General features: G+C 48.7%; 1 protein-coding gene across 1 annotated transcript in view; it reads right to left on the bottom strand.

Moving 5' to 3' along the window:
• LOC127918536 (probable JmjC domain-containing histone demethylation protein 2C) overlaps positions 1-21,867 on the bottom strand; it is a 47,087-nt gene extending 25,220 nt beyond the window's left edge. The window contains exons 1-2 of the mRNA XM_052501845.1: positions 21,742-21,867; positions 21,551-21,664 (exon numbers count right to left, since the gene is read on the bottom strand). Coding sequence (XP_052357805.1) covers positions 21,551-21,664; positions 21,742-21,804 — 177 coding nt within the window. The 5' untranslated portion in view covers positions 21,805-21,867. The remainder of the gene's footprint in view (positions 1-21,550; positions 21,665-21,741) is intronic.
• Positions 21,868-22,876: the final 1,009 nt, after the last annotated feature.

Genomic DNA, 22,876 nt, shown 5'->3' with positions numbered 1-22,876 from the left:
TCTCCTCCACCCTACAGACCTCCACATATCCTCCTGTTCTCCTCCACCCTACAGACCTCCACATATCCTCCTGTTCTCCTCCACCCTACAGACCTCCACATATCCTCCTCCTCCACCCTACAGACCTCCACATATCCTCCTGTAAAAACAGTAGAATACCTCCTGACTTTCACTCCAACCCTCAGAGCAGGATGTTAGTAAGACTGTGGTAACTTACTGATCAGAGGTGTTCCTCACCAGTCACTGCTCTGTCACCGTGAGCATATCCTCCTGTTCTTCCTCCAGACATGGGCCAAGTCCTCTGAGACAAATCTGAGATGACTCTGCAGTAGATACTAGTTGTTATACTGTCCTCTGAGACACATATCTGAGAACAGAGATCACTGACCTAAACAGCTTCTGGACATGAGAACAGAGATCACTGACCTCAACAGCTTCTGGACATGAGAACAGAGATCACTGACCTAAACAGCTTCTGGACATGAGATCACTGACCTAAACAGCTTCTGGACATGAGATCACTGACCTAAACAGCTTCTGGACATGAGAACAGAGATCACTGACCTAAACAGCTTCTGGACATGAGAACAGAGATCACTGACCTAAACAGCTTCTGGACATCAGAACAGAGATCACTGACCTAAACAGCTTCTGGACATCAGAACAGAGATCACTGACCTAAACAGCTTCTGGACATGAGAACAGAGATCACTGACCTAAACAGCTTCTGGACATGAGATCACTGACCTAAACAGCTTCAGGACATGAGATCACTGACCTAAACAGCTTCTGGACATCAGAACAGAGATCACTGACCTAAACAGCTTCTGGACATGAGAACAGAGATCACTGACCTAAACAGCTTCTGGACATGAGAACAGAGATCACTGACCTAAAAAGCTTCTGGACATGAGAACAGAGATCACTGACCTAAACAGCTTCTGGACATCAGAACAGAGATCACTGACCTAAACAGCTTCTGGACATGATAACAGAGATCACTGACCTAAACAGCTTCTGGACATGAGATCACTGACCTAAACAGCTTCTGGACATGAGATCACTGACCTAAACAGCTTCTGGACATAAGATCACTGACCTAAACAGCTTCTGGACATGAGAACAGAGATCACTGACCTAAACAGCTTCTGGACATGAGAAAGAGATCACTGACCTAAACAGCTTCTGGACATCAGAACAGAGATCACTGACCTAAACTGCTTCTGGACATGAGAACAGAGATCACTGACCTAAACAGCTTCTGGACATCAGAACAGAGATCACTGACCTAAACAGCTTCTGGACATGAGAACAGAGATCACTGACCTAAACAGCTTCTGGACATGAGAACAGAGATCACTGACCTAAACAGCTTCTGGACATGAGATCACTGACCTAAACAGCTTCTGGACATGAGAACAGAGATCACTGACCTAAACAGCTTCTGGACATGAGAACAGAGATCACTGACCTAAACAGCTTCTGGACATGAGAACAGATCACTGACCTAAACAACTTCTGGACATCAGAACAGAGATCACTGACCTAAACAGCTTCTGGACATGAGAACAGAGATCACTGACCTAAACAGCTTCTGGACATGAGATCACTGACCTAAACAGCTTCTGGACATGAGATCACTGACCTAAACAGCTTCTGGACATGAGAACAGAGATCACTGACCTAAACAGCTTCTGGACATGAGAACAGAGATCACTGACCTAAACAGCTTCTGGACATGAGAACAGAGATCACTGACCTAAACAGCTTCTGGACATGAGAACAGAGATCACTGACCTAAACAGCTTCTGGACATGAGAACAGAGATCACTGACCTAAAAAGCTTCTGGACATGAGAACAGAGATCACTGACCTAAACAGCTTCTGGACATGAGATCACTGACCTAAACAGCTTCTGGACATGAGATCACTGACCTAAACAGCTTCTGGACATGAGATCACTGACCTAAACAGCTTCTGGACATGAGATCACTGACCTAAACAGCTTCTGGACATGAGAACAGAGATCACTGACCTAAACAGCTTCTGGACATGAGAAAAGAGATCACTGACCTAAACAGCTTCTGGACATCAGAACAGAGATCACTGACCTAAACTGCTTCTGGACATGAGAACAGAGATCACTGACCTAAACAGCTTCTGGACATCAGAACAGAGATCACTGACCTAAACAGCTTCTGGACATGAGAACAGAGATCACTGACCTAAACAGCTTCTGGACATGAGAACAGAGATCACTGACCTAAACAGCTTCTGGACATGAGAACAGAGATCACTGACCTAAACAGCTTCTGGACATGAGAACAGAGATCACTGACCTAAACAGCTTCTGGACATGAGAACAGAGATCACTGACCTAAAAAGCTTCTGAACATGAGAACAGAGATCACTGACCTAAACAGCTTCTGGACATGAGAACAGAGATCACTGACCTAAACAGCTTCTGGACATGAGATCACTGACCTAAACAGCTTCAGGACATGAGATCACTGACCTAAACAGCTTCTGGACATCAGAACAGAGATCACTGACCTAAACAGCTTCTGGACATGAGAACAGAGATCACTGACCTAAACAGCTTCTGGACATGAGAACAGAGATCACTGACCTAAACAGCTTCTGGACATGAGAACAGAGATCACTGACCTAAACAGCTTCTGGACATGAGAACAGAGATCACTGACCTAAACAGCTTCTGGACATCAGAACAGAGATCACTGACCTAAACAGCTTCTGGACATGAGATCACTGACCTAAACAGCTTCTGGACATGAGATCACTGACCTAAACAGCTTCTGGACATGAGATCACTGACCTAAACAGCTTCTGGACATGAGAACAGAGATCACTGACCTAAACAGCTTCTGGACATGAGAAAAGAGATCACTGACCTAAACAGCTTCTGGACATGAGAACAGAGATCACTGACCTAAACAGCTTCTGGACATGAGAACAGAGATCACTGACCTAAACAGCTTCTGGACATGAGAACAGAGATCACTGACCTAAACAGCTTCTGGACATGAGATCACTGACCTAAACAGCTTCTGGACATGAGAACAGAGATCACTGACCTAAACAGCTTCTGGACATGAGAACAAGATCACTGACCTAAACAGCTTCTGGACATGAGAACAGAGATCACTGACCTAAACAGCTTCTGGACATGAGAACAGAGATCACTGACCTAAACAGCTTCTGGACATGAGAACAGAGATCACTGACCTAAACAGCTTCTGGACATGAGAACAGAGATCACTGACCTAAACAGCTTCTGGACATGAGAACAGAGATCACTGACCTAAACAGCTTCTGGACATGAGAACAAAGATCACTGACCTAAACAGCTTCTGGACATGAGAACAGAGATCACTGACCTAAAAGCTTCTGGACATGAGAACAGAGATCACTGACCTAAACAGCTTCTGGACATGAGAACAGAGATCACTGACCTAAACAGCTTCTGGACATGAGAACAGAGATCACTGACCTAAACAGCTTCTGGACATGAGAACAGAGATCACTGACCTAAACAGCTTCTGGACATGAGAACAGAGATCACTGACCTAAACAGCTTCTGGACATGAGAACAGAGATCACTGACCTAAACAGCTTCTGGACATGAGAACAGAGATCACTGACCTAAACAGCTTCTGGACATGAGAACAGAGATCACTGACCTAAACAGCTTCTGGACATGAGAACAGAGATCACTGACCTAAACAGCTTCTGGACATGAGAACAGAGATCACTGACCTAAACAGCTTCTGGACATCAGAACAGAGATCACTGACCGAAACAGCTTCTGGACATGAGAACAGAGATCACTGACCTAAACAGCTTCTGGACATGAGATCACTGACCTAAACAGCTTCTGGACATGATATCACTGACCTAAACAGCTTCTGGACATCAGAACAGAGACCACTGACCTAAACAACTTCTGGACATGAGAACAGAGATCACTGACCTAAACAGCTTCTGGACATCAGAACAGAGATCACTGACCGAAACAGCTTCTGGACATGAGAACAGAGATCACTGACCTAAACAGCTTCTGGACATCAGAACAGAGATCACTGACCTAAACAGCTTCTGGACATGAGAACAGAGATCACTGACCTAAACAGCTTCTGGACATGAGAACAGAGATCACTGACCTAAAAGCTTCTGGACATGAGAACAGAGATCACTGACCTGAACAGCTTCTGGAGATCACTGACCTAAACAGCTTCTGGACATCAGAACAGAGATCACTGACCTAAACAGCTTCTGGACATGAGATCACTGACCTAAACAGCTTCTGGACATGATATCACTGACCTAAACAGCTTCTGGACATGAGATCACTGACCTAAACAGCTTCTGGACATGAGAACAGAGATCACTGACCTAAACAGCTTCTGGACATGAGAACAGAGATCACTGACCTAAAAGCTTCTGGACATGAGAACAGAGATCACTGACCTAAACAGCTTCTGGACATGAGAACAGAGATCACTGACCTAAACAGCTTCTGGACATGAGAACAGAGATCACTGACCTAAACAGCTTCTGGACATGAGAACAGAGATCACTGACCTAAACAGCTTCTGGACATGAGAACAGAGATCACTGACCTAAACAGCTTCTGGACATGAGAACAGAGATCACTGACCTAAACAGCTTCTGGACATGAGATCACTGACCTAAACAGCTTCTGGACATGAGAACAGAGATCACTGACCTAAACAGCTTCTGGACATGAGAACAGAGATCACTGACCTAAACAGCTTCTGGACATGAGAACAGAGATCACTGACCTAAACAGCTTCTGGACATGAGAACAGAGATCACTGACCTAAACAGCTTCTGGACATGAGAACAGAGATCACTGACCTAAACAGCTTCTGGACATCAGAACAGAGATCACTGACCAAAACAACTTCTGGACATGAGAACAGAGATCACTGACCTAAACAGCTTCTGGACATGAGAACAGAGATCACTGACCTAAACAGCTTCTGGACATGAGAACAGAGATCACTGACCTAAACAGCTTCTGGACATGAGAACAGAGATCACTGACCTAAACAGCTTCTGGACATCAGAACAGAGATCACTGACCTAAACAGCTTCTGGACATGAGAACAGAGATCACTGACCTAAACAGCTTCTGGACATGAGAACAGAGATCACTGACCTAAACAGCTTCTGGACATCAGAACAGAGATCACTGACCTAAACAGCTTCTGGACATGATATCACTGACCTAAACAGCTTCTGGACATGAGAACAGAGATCACTGACCTAAACAGCTTCTGGACATGAGATCACTGACCTAAACAGCTTCTGGACATGAGATCACTGACCTAAACAGCTTCTGGACATGAGATCACTGACCTAAACAGCTTCTGGACATCAGAACAGAGATCACTGACCAAAACAACTTCTGGACATGAGAACAGAGATCACTGACCTAAACAGCTTCTGGACATGATATCACTGACCTAAACAACTTCTGGACATGAGAACAGAGATCACTGACCAAAACAGCTTCTGGACATGAGAACAGATCACTGACCTAAACAGCTTCTGGACATGAGAACAGATCACTGACCAAAACAACTTCTGGACATGAGATCACTGACCTAAACAGCTTCTGGACATGAGAACAGAGATCACTGACCTAAACAGCTTCTGGACATGAGAACAGAGATCACTGACCTAAACAGCTTCTGGACATGAGAACAGAGATCACTGACCTAAACAGCTTCTGGACATGAGAACAGAGATCACTGACCTAAACAGCTTCTGGACATGAGAACAGAGATCACTGACCTAAACAGCTTCTGGACATCAGAACAGAGATCACTGACCTAAACAGCTTCTGGACATGAGAACAGAGATCACTGACCTAAACAGCTTCTGGACATGAGATCACTGACCTAAACAGCTTCTGGACATGAGAACAGAGATCACTGACCTAAACAGCTCCTGGACATGAGAACAGAGATCACTGACCTAAACAGCTTCTGGACATGAGAACAGAGATCACTGACCTAAACAGCTTCTGGACATCAGAACAGAGATCACTGACCTAAACAGCTTCTGGACATGAGAACAGAGATCACTGACCTAAACAGCTTCTGGACATCAGAACAGAGATCACTGACCTAAACAGCTTCTGGACATGAGAACAGAGATCACTGACCTAAACAGCTTCTGGACATGAGAACAGAGATCACTGACCTAAAAGCTTCTGGACATGAGAACAGAGATCACTGACCTAAACAGCTTCTGGACATGAGAACAGAGATCACTGACCTAAACAGCTTCTGGACATCAGAACAGAGATCACTGACCTAAACAGCTTCTGGACATGAGAACAGAGATCACTGACCTAAACAGCTTCTGGACATGAGATCACTGACCTAAACAGCTTCTGGACATGAGAACAGAGATCACTGACCTAAACAGCTTCTGGACATGAGAACAGAGATCACTGACCGAAACAGCTTCTGGACATGAGAACAGAGATCACTGACCTAAACAGCTTCTGGACATGAGATCACTGACCTAAACAGCTTCTGGACAGAGATCACTGACCTAAACAGCTTCTGGACATGAGATCACTGACCTAAACAGCTTCTGGACATCAGAACAGAGATCACTGACCAAAACAACTTCTGGACATGAGAACAGAGATCACTGACCTAAACAGCTTCTGGACATGATATCACTGACCTAAACAACTTCTGGACATGAGAACAGAGATCACTGACCAAAACAACTTCTGGACATGAGAACAGATCACTGACCTAAACAGTTTCTGGACATGAGAACAGATCACTGACCAAAACAACTTCTGGACATCAGAACAGAGATCACTGACCTAAACAGCTTCTGGACATGAGATCACTGACCTAAACAGCTTCTGGACATGAGAACAGAGATCACTGACCAAAACAACTTCTGGACATGAGAACAGAGATCACTGACCTAAACAGCTTCTGGACATGATATCACTGACCTAAACAGCTTCTGGACATGAGAACAGAGATCACTGACCAAAACAACTTCTGGACATGAGAACAGAGATCACTGACCTAAACAGCTTCTGGACATGATATCACTGACCTAAACAACTTCTGGACATGATATCACTGACCTAAACAACTTCTGGACATGAGATCACTGACCTAAACAGCTTCTGGACATGAGAACAGAGATCACTGACCTAAACAGCTTCTGGACATGAGAACAGAGATCACTGACCTAAACAGCTTCTGGACATGAGAACAGAGATCACTGACCTAAACAGCTTCTGGACATGAGATCACTGACCTAAACAGCTTCTGGACATGAGATCACTGACCTAAACAGCTTCTGGACATGAGATCACTGACCTAAACAGCTTCTGGACATGAGATCACTGACCTAAACAGCTTCTGGACATGAGATCACTGACCTAAACAGCTTCTGGACATCAGAACAGAGATCACTGACCAAAACAACTTCTGGACATGAGAACAGAGATCACTGACCTAAACAGCTTCTGGACATGAGAACAGAGATCACTGACCTAAACAGCTTCTGGACATCAGAACAGAGATCACTGACCTAAACAGCTTCTGGACATGAGAACAGAGATCACTGACCTAAACAGCTTCTGGACATGAGATCACTGACCTAAACAGCTTCTGGACATGAGATCACTGACATAAACAGCTTCTGGACATGAGATCACTGACCTAAACAGCTTCTGGACATGAGAACAGAGATCACTGACCTAAACAGCTTCTGGACATGAGAACAGAGATCACTGACCTAAACAGCTTCTGGACATGAGATCACTGACCTAAACAGCTTCTGGACATCAGAACAGAGATCACTGACCTAAACAGCTTCTGGACATGAGAACAGAGATCACTGACCTAAACAGCTTCTGGACATGAGAACAGAGATCACTGACCTAAACAGCTTCTGGACATCAGAACAGAGATCACTGACCTAAACAGCTTCTGGACATGAGATCACTGACCTAAACAGCTTCTGGACATCAGAACAGAGATCACTGACCTAAACAGCTTCTGGACATGAGAACAGAGATCACTGACCTAAACAGCTTCTGGACATGAGAACAGAGATCACTGACCTAAACAGCTTCTGGACATGAGAACAGAGATCACTGACCTAAACAGCTTCTGGACATGAGAACAGAGATCACTGACCTAAACAGCTTCTGGACATGAGATCACTGACCTAAACAGCTTCTGGACATGAGATCACTGACAAATCAGCTTCTGGACATGAGATCACTGAACTAAACAGCTTCTGGACATGAGAACAGAGATCACTGACCTAAACAGCTTCTGGACATGAGAAAGAGATCACTGACCTAAACAGCTTCTGGACATCAGAACAGAGATCACTGACCTAAACAGCTTCTGGACATGAGAACAGAGATCACTGACCTAAACAGCTTCTGGACATGAACAGAGATCACTGACCTAAACAGCTTCTGGACATGAGAACAGAGATCACTGACCTAAACAGCTTCTGGACATGAGAACAGAGATCACTGACCTAAACAGCTTCTGGACATGAGAACAGAGATCACTGACCTAAACAGCTTCTGGACATGAGAACAGAGATCACTGACCTAAACAGCTTCTGGACATGAGAACAGAGATCACTGACCTAAACAGCTTCTGGACATGAGAACAGAGATCACTGACCTAAACAGCTTCTGGACATGAGAACAGAGATCACTGACCTAAACAGCTTCTGGACATGAGAACAGAGATCACTGACCTAAACAGCTTCTGGACATGAGAACAGAGATCACTGACCTAAACAGCTTCTGGACATGAGATCACTGACCTAAACAGCTTCTGGACATGAGAACAGAGATCACTGACCTAAAAGCTTCTGGACATGAGAACAGAGATCACTGACCTAAACAGCTTCTGGACATGAGAACAGAGATCACTGACCTAAACAGCTTCTGGACATGAGAACAGAGATCACTGACCTAAACAGCTTCTGGACATGAGAACAGAGATCACTGACCTAAACAGCTTCTGGACATGAGAACAGAGATCACTGACCTAAACAGCTTCTGGACATCAGAACAGAGATCACTGACCTAAACAGCTTCTGGACATGAGAACAGAGATCACTGACCTAAACAGCTTCTGGACATGAGATCACTGACCTAAACAGCTTCTGGACATGAGATCACTGACATAATCAGCTTCTGGACATGAGATCACTGAACTAAACAGCTTCTGGACATGAGAACAGAGATCACTGACCTAAACAGCTTCTGGACATGAGAAAAGAGATCACTGACCTAAACAGCTTCTGGACATCAGAACAGAGATCACTGACCTAAACTGCTTCTGGACATGAGAACAGAGATCACTGACCTAAACAGCTTCTGGACATCAGAACAGAGATCACTGACCTAAACAGCTTCTGGACTGATGAGAACAGAGATCACTGACCTAAACAGCTTCTGGACATGAGAACAGAGATCACTGACCTAAAAGCTTCTGGACATGAGAACAGAGATCACTGACCTAAACAGCTTCTGGACATGAGAACAGAGATCACTGACCTAAACAGCTTCTGGACATGAGAACAGAGATCACTGACCTAAACAGCTTCTGGACATGAGAACAGAGATCACTGACCTAAACAGCTTCTGGACATGAGAACAGAGATCACTGACCTAAACAGCTTCTGGACATCAGAACAGAGATCACTGACCTAAACAGCTTCTGGACATGAGAACAGAGATCACTGACCTAAACAGCTTCTGGACATGAGATCACTGACCTAAACAGCTTCTGGACATGAGAACAGAGATCACTGACCTAAACAGCTTCTGGACATGAGAACAGAGATCACTGACCTAAACAGCTTCTGGACATCAGAACAGAGATCACTGAACTAAACAGCTTCTGGACATGAGAACAGAGATCACTGACCTAAACAGCTTCTGGACATGAGAACAGAGATCACTGACCTAAACAGCTTCTGGACATGAGAACAGAGATCACTGACCTAAACAGCTTCTGGACATGAGAACAGAGATCACTGACCTAAACAGCTTCTGGACATGAGATCACTGACCTAAACAGCTTCTGGACATGAGATCACTGACCTAAACAGCTTCTGGACATGAGAACAGAGATCACTGACCTAAACAGCTTCTGGACATGAGAACAGAGATCACTGACCTAAACAGCTTCTGGACATCAGAACAGAGATCACTGACCTAAACAGCTTCTGGACATGAGAACAGAGATCACTGACCTAAACAGCTTCTGGACATCAGAACAGAGATCACTGACCTAAACAGCTTCTGGACATGAGAACAGAGATCACTGACCTAAACAGCTTCTGGACATGAGAACAGAGATCACTGACCTAAACAGCTTCTGGACATGAGAACAGAGATCACTGACCTAAACAGCTTCTGGACATCAGAACAGAGATCACTGACCTAAACAGCTTCTGGACATGAGATCACTGACCTAAACAGCTTCTGGACATGAGATCACTGACCTAAACAGCTTCTGGACATGAGATCACTGACCTAAACAGCTTCTGGACATGAGATCACTGACCTAAACAGCTTCTGGACATGAGATCACTGACCTAAACAGCTTCTGGACATGAGAACAGAGATCACTGACCTAAACAGCTTCTGGACATCAGAACAGAGATCACTGACCAAAACAACTTCTGGACATGAGAACAGAGATCACTGACCTAAACAGCTTCTGGACATGAGAACAGAGATCACTGACCTAAACAGCTTCTGGACATGAGAACAGATCACTGACCTAAACAGCTTCTGGACATGAGATCACTGACCTAAACAGCTTCTGGACATGAGAACAGAGATCACTGACCGAAACAGCTTCTGGACATGAGATCACTGACCTAAACAGCTTCTGGACATGAGATCACTGACCTAAACAGCTTCTGGACATCAGAACAGAGATCACTGACCAAAACAACTTCTGGACATGAGAACAGAGATCACTGACCAAAACAACTTCTGGACATGAGAACAGAGATCACTGACCTAAACAGCTTCTGGACATGAGAACAGAGATCACTGACCTAAACAGCTTCTGGACATGAGAACAGAGATCACTGACCTAAACAGCTTCTGGACATGAGAACAGAGATCACTGACCTAAACAACTTCTGGACATGAGAACAGAGATCACTGACCTAAACAGCTTCTGGACATGAGAACAGATCACTGACCAAAACAACTTCTGGACATCAGAACAGAGATCACTGACCTAAACAGCTTCTGGACATGAGATCACTGACCTAAACAGCTTCTGGACATGAGAACAGAGATCACTGACCTAAACAGCTTCTGGACATGAGAACAGAGATCACTGACCGAAACAGCTTCTGGACATGAGAACAGAGATCACTGACCTAAACAGCTTCTGGACATGAGATCACTGACCTAAACAGCTTCTGGACATGAGATCACTGACCTAAACAGCTTCTGGACATGATATCACTGACCTAAACAGCTTCTGGACATGATATCACTGACCTAAACAACTTCTGGACATGAGAACAGAGATCACTGACCAAAACAACTTCTGGACATGAGAACAGATCACTGACCTAAACAGCTTCTGGACATGAGAACAGATCACTGACCAAAACAACTTCTGGACATCAGAACAGAGATCACTGACCTAAACAGCTTCTGGACATGAGAACAGAGATCACTGACCTAAACAGCGTCTGGACATGAGAACAGATCACTGACCTAAACAGCTTCTGGACATGAGATCACTGACCTAAACAGCTTCTGGACATGAGATCACTGACATAAACAGCTTCTGGACATGAGAACAGAAATCACTGACCGAAACAGCTTCTGGACATGAGATCACTGACCTAAACAGCTTCTGGACATCAGAACAGAGATCACTGACCAAAACAACTTCTGGACATCAGAACAGAGATCACTGACCTAAACAGCTTCTGGACATCAGAACAGAGATCACTGACCTAAACAGCTTCTGGACATGAGATCACTGACCTAAACAGCCTGGACATGAGATCACTGACCTAAACAGCTTCTGGACATGAGATCACTGACCTAAACAGCTTCTGGACATGATATCACTGACCTAAACAGCTTCTGGACATCAGAACAGAGACCACTGACCTAAACAACTTCTGGACATGAGAACAGAGATCACTGACCTAAACAGCTTCTGGACATCAGAACAGAGATCACTGACCGAAACAGCTTCTGGACATGAGAACAGAGATCACTGACCGAAACAGCTTCTGGACATGAGAACAGAGATCACTGACCTAAACAGCTTCTGGACATGAGATCACTGACCTAAACAGCTTCTGGACATGAGAACACTGACCTAAACAGCTTCTGGACATGAGAACAGAGATCACTGACCTAAACAACTTCTGGACATGAGAACAGAGATCACTGACCTGAACAGCTTCTGGACATCAGAACAGAGATCACTGACCTAAACAGCTTCTGGACATGAGAACAGAGATCACTGACCCTAAATAGCTTCTGGACATGAGAACAGAGATCACTGACCTAAACAGCTTCTGGACATCAGAACTGAGATCACTGACCTAAACAGCTTCTGGACATGAGAACAGAGATCACTGACCTAAACAGCTTCTGGACATGAGAACAGAGATCACTGACCTAAACAGCTTCTGGACATCAGAACAGAGATCACTGACCGAAACAGCTTCTGGACATGAGAACAGAGATCACTGACCTAAACAGCTTCTGGACATGAGAACAGAGATCACTGACCTAAACAGCTTCTGGACATGAGATCACTGACCTAAACAGCTTCTGGACATGAGATCACTGACCTAAACAGCTTCTGGACATGAGAAGAGAGATCACTGACCTAAACAGCTTCTTCACAGGGGCGGGCCACTGATTGAGCAGAGCCCTACCTTATGAAAACCCAAATCTCTCATTTGGAAGCTAAAATTACATTTCATCTCTTCACCAATAATGTCATATTCAAACATTTAAACAATAATTCCATGTGAATCCGATAACTCTGATGTCTAGACTCTCCTTCCTGTCTCTGAAACACACTGTCCCTCCTCTCCTTCCTGTCTCTGAAACACACTAATGACCTTAACGACCCACTGAACTGATACAGCCGACCCACTGAAATGATACAGCCGACCCACTGATACAGCCGACCCACTGATACAGCCGACCCACTGAACTGATACAGCCGACCCACTGAACTGATACAGCCGACCCACTGATACAGCCGACCCACTGATACAGCCGACCCACTGAACTGATGCAGCCGACCCACTGATACAGCCGACCCACTGATTCAGCCGACCCACTGATTCAGCCGACCCACTGATACAGCCGACCCACTGAACTAGAGCCGACCCACTCATAGAGAGCCGACCCACTCATACAGCCGACCCACTGAACTGATACAGCCGACTCACTGATACAGCAGGACCCACTGATACAGCCGACCCACTGACACAGCCGACCCACTGAACTGACACAGCCGACCCACTGAACTGACACAGCCGACCCACTGAACTGATACAGCCGACCCACTGATACAGCCGACCCACTCATACAGCCGACCCACTCATACAGCCGACCCACTGAACTAATACAGCCGACCCACTGATACAGCCGACCCACTGAACTAATACAGCCGACCCACTGATACAGCCGACCCACTGAACTGACACAGCCGACCCACTGAACTGACACAGCCGACCCACTGAACTGATACAGCCGACCCACTGAACTGATACAGCCGACCCACTGAACTGATACAGCCGACCCACTCATACAGCCGACCCACTCATACAGCCGACCCACTGAACTAATACAGCCGACCCACTGATACAGCCGACCCACTGATACAGCCGACCCACTGATGATACAGCCCACTGATACAGCCCCACTGATACAGCCGACCCACTGAACATACAGCCGACCCACTGAACTGATACAGCCGACCCACTGAACTGATACAGCCGACCCACTGAACTGATACAGCCGACCCACTGAACACTGATACAGCCGACCCACTGATACAGCCGACCCACTGATACAGCCGACCCACTGATACAGCCGACCCACTGATACAGCCGACCCACTGATACAGCCGACCCACTGATACAGCCGACCCACTGATACAGCCGACCCACACTGATACAGCGACCCACTGAACTGATACAGCCGACCCACTGAACTGATACAGCCGACCCTGAACTGATACAGCCGACCAATTGATACAGCCGACCCATTGAACTGATACAGCCGACCCACTGATACAGCCGACCCACTGATACAGCCGACCCACTGAACTGATACAGCCGACCCACTGAACTGATACAGCCGACCCACTGAACTGATACAGCCGACCCACTGAACTGATACAGCCGACCCACTGAACCCACTGATACAGCCGACCCACTGAGATACAGCCGACCCACTGATACAGCCGACCCACTGATACAGCCGACCCACTGATGATACAGCCGACCCACTGATACAGCCGACCCACTGAACTGATACAGCCGACCCACTGAACTGATACAGCCGACCCACTGATATAGCCGACCCACTGATACAGCCGACCCACTGAACTGATACAGCAGACCCACTGAACTGATACAGCCGACCCACTGAACTGATACAGCCGACCCACTGAACTGATACAGCCGACCCACTGAACTGATACAGCCGACCCACTGAACTGATACAGCCGACCCACTGAACTGATACAGCCGACCCACTGAACTGATACAGCCGACCCACTGATACAGCCGACCCACTGATACAGCCGACCCACTGATGATACAGCCGACCCACTGATGCCGACCCACTGATACAGCCGACCCACTGAACTGATACAGCCGACCCACTGAACTGATACAGCCGACCCACTGATACAGCCGACCCACTGATACAGCCGACCCACTGATACAGCCGACCCACTGATACAGCCGACCCACTGAACTGATACAGCCGACCCACTGATACAGCCGACCCACTGATACAGCCGACCCACTGATACAGCCGACCCACTGAACTGATACAGCCGACCCACTGAACTGATACAGCCGACCCACTGATATAGCCGACCCACTCATACAGCCGACCCACTGAACTGATACAGCCGACCCACTGATACAGCCGACCCACTGAACTGATACAGCCGACCCACTGAACTGATACAGCCGACCCACTGAACTGATACAGCCGACCCACTGATACAGCCGACCCACTGATGATACAGCCGACCCACTGAACTGATACAGCCGACCCACTGAACTGATACAGCCGACCCACTGAACTGATACAGCCGACCCACTGATACAGCCGACCCACTCATACAGCCGACCCACTGAACTGATACAGCCGACCCACTGAACTGATACAGCCGACCCACTGAACTGATACAGCCGACCCACTGATACAGCCGACCCACTGATACAGCCGACCCACTGATACAGCCGACCCACTGAACTGATACAGCCGACCCACTGATACAGCCGACCCACTGATACAGCCGACCCACTGATACAGCCGACCCACTGATACAGCCGACCCACTGATGATACAGCCGACCCACTGAACTGATACAGCCGACCCACTGATACAGCCGACCCACTGATACAGCCGACCCACTGAACTGATACAGCCGACCCACTGAACTGATACAGCCGACCCACTGAACTGATACAGCCGACCCACTGATACAGCCGACCCACTGATACAGCCGACCCACTGAACTGATACAGCCGACCCACTGAACTGATACAGCCGACCCACTGAACTGATACAGCCGACCCACTGATACAGCCGACCCACTGATACAGCCGACCCACTGATACAGCCGACCCACTGAACTGACAGCCGACCCACTGAACTGATACAGCCGACCCACTGAACTGATACAGCCGACCCACTGAACTGATACAGCCGACCCACTGAACTGATACAGCCGACCCACTGATACAGCCGACCCACTGATACAGCCGACCCACTGAACTGATACAGCCGACCCACTGAACTGATACAGCCGACCCACTGAACTGATACAGCCGACCCACTGAACTGATACAGCCGACCCACTGATACAGCCGACCCACTGAACTGATACAGCCGACCCACTGATACAGCCGACCCACTGATACAGCCGACCCACTGATACAGCCGACCCACTGAACTGATACAGCCGACCCACTGAACTGATACAGCCGACCCACTGAACTGATACAGCCGACCCACTGACCCACTGATACAGCCGACCCACTGATACAGCCGACCCACTGATACAGCCGACCCACTGATACAGCCGACCCTGAACTGATACAGCCGACCCACTGAACTGATACAGCCGACCCACTGATACAGCCGACCCACTGAACTGATACAGCCGACCCACTGAACTGATACAGCCGACCCACTGAACTGATACAGCCGACCCACTGATTGACAGCCGACCCACTGATACAGCCGACCCACTGATACCCACTGATACAGCCGACCCACTGAACTGATACAGCCGACCCACTGATTACAGCCGACCCACTGATACAGCAGACCCACTGATACAGCCGACCCACTGAACTGATACAGCCGACCCACTGAACTGATACAGCCGACCCACTGAACTGATACAGCCGACCCACTGATACAGCCGACCCACTGAACTGATACAGCCGACCCACTGATCTGGCACAGCCGACCCACTGATACAGCCGACCCACTGATACAGCCGACCCACTGATACAGCCGACCCACTGAACTGATACAGCCGACCCACTGAACTGATACAGCCGACCCACTGAACTGATACAGCCGACCCACTGATACAGCCGACCCACTGATACAGCCGACCCACTGATACAGCCGACCCACTGATACAGCCGACCCACTGATACAGCCGACCCACTGATACAGCCGACCCACTCATACAGCCGACCCACTGAACTGATACAGCCGACCCACTGAACTGATACAGCCGACCCACTGATGATAGCCGACCTGACTCATACAGCCGACCCACTGAACTGATACAGCCGACCCACTGAACTGATACAGCCGACCCACTGATACAGCCGACCCACTGATACAGCCGACCCACTGATACAGCCGACCCACTGATACAGCCGACCCACTGAACTGATACAGCCGACCCACTGAACTGATACAGCCGACCCACTGAACTGATACAGCCGACCCACTGAACTGATACAGCCGACCCACTGAACTGACACAGAACTGATACAGCCGACCCACTGAACAGCCGACCCACTCATACAGCCGACCCACTGAACTGATACAGCCGACCCACTGAACTGATACAGCCGACCCACTGATACAGCCGACCCACTGAACTGATACAGCCGACCCACTGAACTGATACAGCCGACCCACTGATACAGCCGACCCACTGATACAGCCGACCCACTGATACAGCCGACCCACTGATACAGCCGACCCACTGATACAGCCGACCCACTGAACTGATACAGCCGACCCACTGAACTGATACAGCCGACCCACTGATATAGCCGACCCACTCATACAGCCGACCCACTGAACTGATACAGCCGACCCACTGACACAGCCGACCCACTGATACAGCCGACCCACTGAACTGATACAGCCGACCCACTGATACAGCCGACCCACTGATACAGCCGACCCACTGAACTGATACAGCCGACCCACTGATACAGCCGACCCACTGATACAGCCGACCCACTGATACAGCCGACCCACTGATACAGCCGACCCACTGATACAGCCGACCCACTGAACTGATACAGCCGACCCACTGAACTGATACAGCCGACCCACTGATGATACAGCCGACCCACTGATACAGCCGACCCACTGAACTGATACAGCCGACCCACTGAACTGATACAGCCGACCCACTGATACAGCCGACCCACTGATACAGCCGACCCACTGATACAGCCGACCCACTGATACAGCCGACCCACTGATACAGCCGACCCACTGAACTGATACAGCCGACCCACTGAACTGATACAGCCGACCCACTGAACTGATACAGCCGACCCACTGAACTGATACAGCCGACCCACTGAACTACTCAGCCGACCCACTGAACTGACTACAGCCGACCCACTGAACAGCCGACCCACTGATACAGCCGACCCACTGAACTGATACAGCCGACCCACTGAACTGATACAGCCGACCCACTGAACTGATACAGCCGACCCACTGAACTGATACAGCCGACCCACTGATACAGCCGATGACAGCCGACCCACTGAACTGATACAGCCGACCCACTGAACTGATACAGCCGACCCACTGAACTGACAGCCGACCCACTGATACAGCCGACCCACTGAACTGATACAGCCGACCCACTGAACTGATACAGCCGACCCACTGATACCGACCCACTAGCCGACCCACTGCCGACCCACTGAACTGATACAGCCGACCCACTGAACTGATACAGCCGACCCACTGATACAGCCGACCCACTGAACTGATACAGCCGACCCACTGATACAGCCGACCCACTGATACAGCCGACCCACTGAACTGATACAGCCGACCCACTGATACAGCCGACCCACTGATACAGCCGACCCACTGATACAGCCGACCCACTGATACAGCCGACCCACTGATACAGCCGACCCACTGAACTGATACAGCCGACCCACTGAACTGATACAGCCGACCCACTGAACTGATACAGCCGACCCACTGAACTGATACAGCCGACCCACTGAACTGATACAGCCGACCCACTGATACAGCCGACCCACTGAACTGATACAGCCGACCCACTGATACAGCCGACCCACTGAACTGATACAGCCGACCCACTGATATAGCCGACCCACTCATACAGCCGACCCACTGAACTGATACAGCCGACCCACTGATTACAGCCGACCCACTGATTACAGCCGACCCACTGATACAGCCGACCCACTGAACTGATACAGCCGACCCACTGAACTGATACAGCCGACCCACTGAACTGATACAGCCGACCAACTCATACAGCCGACCCACTGAACTGATACAGCCGACATACTGATACAGCCGACCCACTGATACAGCCGACCCACTGAACTGATACAGCCGACCCACTGAACTGATACAGCCGACCCACTGAAATGATACAGCCGACCAACTCATACAGCCGACCCACTGAACTGATACAGCCGACATACTGATACAGCCGACCCACTGATACAGCTGACCCACTGAACTGATACAGCCGACCCACTGATACAGCCAACCCACTGATACAGCCGACCCACTGAACTGATACAGCCGACCCACTGAACTGATACAGCCGACCCACTGAACTGATACAGCCGACCCACTGAACTGATACAGCCGACCCACTGAACTCATACAGCCGACCCACTGAACTCATACAGCCGACCCACTGAACTGATACAGCCGACCCACTGATACAGCCGACCCACTGATACAGCCGACCCACTGATACAGCCGACCCACTGAACTGATACAGCCGACCCACTGATACAGCCGACCCACTGAACTGATACAGCCGACCCACTGAACTGATACAGCCGACCCACTGAACTGATACAGCCGACCCACTGAACTGATACAGCCGACCCACTGAACTGATACAGCCGACCCACTGAACTGATACAGCCGACCCACTGATACAGCCGACCCACTGAACTGATACAGCCGACCCACTGAACTGATACAGCCGACCCACTGAACTGATACAGCCGACCCACTGAACTGATACAGCCGACCCACTGAACTGATACAGCCGACCCACTGAACTGATACAGCCGACCCACTGAACTCATACAGCCGACCCACTGAACTCATACAGCCGACCCACTGAACTGATACAGCCGACCCACTGAACTCATACAGCCGACCCACTGAACTGATACAGCCGACCCACTGATACAGCCGACCCACTGATACAGCCGACCCACTGATACAGCCGACCCACTGATACAGCCGACCCACTGAACTGATACAGCCGACCCACTGAGACACCCGACCCACTGAACTGATACAGCCGACCCACTGAACTGATACAGCCGACCCACTGAACTGATACAGCCGACCCACTGAACTGATACAGCCGACCCACTGAACTGATACAGCCGACCCACTGAACTCATACAGCCGACCCACTGAACTCATACAGCCGACCCACTGAACTCATACAGCCGACCCACTGAACTCATACAGCCGACCCACTGAACTGATACAGCCGACCCACTGAACTGATACAGCCGACCCACTGAACTGATACAACTGACTGATACAGCCGACCCACTGAACTGATACAGCCGACCCACTGAACTGACAGCCGACCCACTGATACAGCCGACCCACTGATACAGCCGACCCACTGAACTGATACAGCCGACCCACTGAACTGATACCGCCGACCCACTGAGACACCCGACCCACTGAACTGATACAGCCAACCCACTGAACTGATACAGCCGACCCACTGAACTGATACAGCCGACCCACTGAACTGATACAGCCGACCCACTGATATTCAACCGTTGATCTTCACTGTCAAATAAGTGCAACTAAACAGACAGGTCTTTCTCCAGAGACTCCTGGGAGAATTCCTCCAACTAAACAGACAGGTCTTTCTCCAGAGACTCCTGGGAGAATTCCTCCAACTAAACAGACAGGTCTTTGTCCAGAGACTCCTGGGAGAATTCCTCCAACTAAACAGACAGGTCTTTGTCCAGAGACTCCTGGGAGAATTCCTCCAACTAAACAGACAGGTCTTTCTCCAGAGACTCCTGGGAGAATTCCTCCAACTAAACAGACAGGTCTTTGTCCAGAGACTCCTGGGAGAATTCCTCCAACTAAACAGACAGGTCTTTCTCCAGAGACTCCTGGGAGAATTCCTCCAACTAAACAGACAGGTCTTTGTCCAGAGACTCCTGGGAGAATTCCTCCAACTAAACAGACAGGTCTTTGTCCAGAGACTCCTGGGAGAATTCCTCCAACTAAACAGACAGGTCTTTGTCCAGAGACTCCTGGGAGAATTCCTCCAACTAAACAGACAGGTCTTTGTCCAGAGACTCCTGGGAGAATTCCTCCAACTAAACAGACAGGTCTTTCTCCAGAGACTCCTGGGAGAATTCCTCCAACTAAACAGACAGGTCTTTCTCCAGAGACTCCTGGGAGAATTCCTCCAACTAAACAGACAGGTCTTTCTCCAGAGACTCCTGGGAGAATTCCTCCAACTAAACAGACAGGTCTTTGTCCAGAGACTCCTGGGAGAATTCCTCCAACTAAACAGACAGGTCTTTCTCCAGAGACTCCTGGGAGAATTCCTCCATAATATCAGATTGGCGGAGTAGGAAATGAACCTTAATTTGACCGTGTCACCGACGAGCCAGTGACAACAGATACGTAATCATGTGTGTACCGTACGGGGGTGTGTCCACTGACCTGGTAGGGCTGGTATGCTCCGTGGTCAGACAGGAAGTCCAGTTGTCTGTCAGAGAAGAACTCTACAGCCGTGATGGATCCCAGAGTAGCCTTCCCCACCAGAGGTCTGAACGTCTGAAACAACAGAAACACCATTAGAGCCTTCAACGTCTCTTCTTTTCCAACTCTCTTCTGTAACAAATCATTCCCACCTGTTTCCTAGAGGGTGGAGGGAAAACTGGCAGAATCTCACCAGCACTGAATGTCTGTAACATTAAGATTTAAAACATTTAGTCACAATTAACAACTGTTTGGAGGGAGGAATAATAATGATAATGATGATGATTTTAATAATGATAATAATAAATAATAATATGTTGATAATGATGATGATAATAATGATTATGATGAAGTCAGACAGAAACAGACAGACAACTAAAGAGAGGAACACTGCTGCAGAGAGCTGCTGCTATCAGACAGTTCAAAGGCAGCCTGTCACTCTGATGTGCCTCTTCCTCCTCCTCCTCTTCCCCCCCGGCTGATCACCCATCTCTGATGTCACTGTCTATCAGCCTCCCTGCAGGGCTCAACTCTCTCATCTTCCCTCCATCTCACTGCTGCAGCAACACATAGTCACATAGTCACACAGGCACTCAGATGCATTCCAACTGCTACAGTACAGGAACAGACCATCACGTGGCCTGGGTGTGAGTCTGAGTAGGGAGGATTCTGTCAGAGCAGGGTACAGGAACAGACCATCACGTAGCCTGGGTGTGAGTCTGAGTAGGGAGGATTCTGTCAGAGCAGGGTACAGGAACAGACCATCACGTAGCCTGGGTGTGAGTCTGAGTAGGGAGGATTCTGTCAGAGCAGGGTACAGGAACAGACCATCACGTAGCCTGGGTGTGAGTCTGAGTAGGGAGGATTCTGTCAGAGCAGGGTACAGGAACAGACCATCACGTAGCCTGGGTGTGAGTCTGAGTAGGGAGGATTCTGTCAGAGCAGGGTACAGGAACAGACCATCACGTAGCCTGGGTGTGAGTCTGAGTAGGGAGGATTCTGTCAGAGCAGGGTACAGGAACAGACCATCACGTAGCCTGGGTGTGAGTCTGAGTAGGGAGGATTCTGTCAGAGCAGGGTACAGGAACAGACCATCACGTAGCCTGGGTGTGAGTCTGAGTAGGGAGGATTCTGTCAGAGCAGGGTACAGGAACAGACCATCACGTAGCCTGGGTGTGAGTCTGAGTAGGGAGGATTCTGTCAGAGCAGGGTACAGGAACAGACCATCACGTGACCTGGGTGTGAGTCTGAGTAGGGAGGATTCTGTCAGAGCAGGGTACAGGAACA

The sequence above is a fragment of the Oncorhynchus keta genome, unplaced genomic scaffold (assembly GCF_023373465.1).
Source record: "Oncorhynchus keta strain PuntledgeMale-10-30-2019 unplaced genomic scaffold, Oket_V2 Un_contig_1442_pilon_pilon, whole genome shotgun sequence".
Taxonomy (NCBI): Eukaryota; Metazoa; Chordata; class Actinopteri; order Salmoniformes; family Salmonidae; genus Oncorhynchus; species Oncorhynchus keta.
Note: the sequence above shows the minus strand (reverse complement) of the source record. Positions and strands in the feature narration are given on the sequence as shown.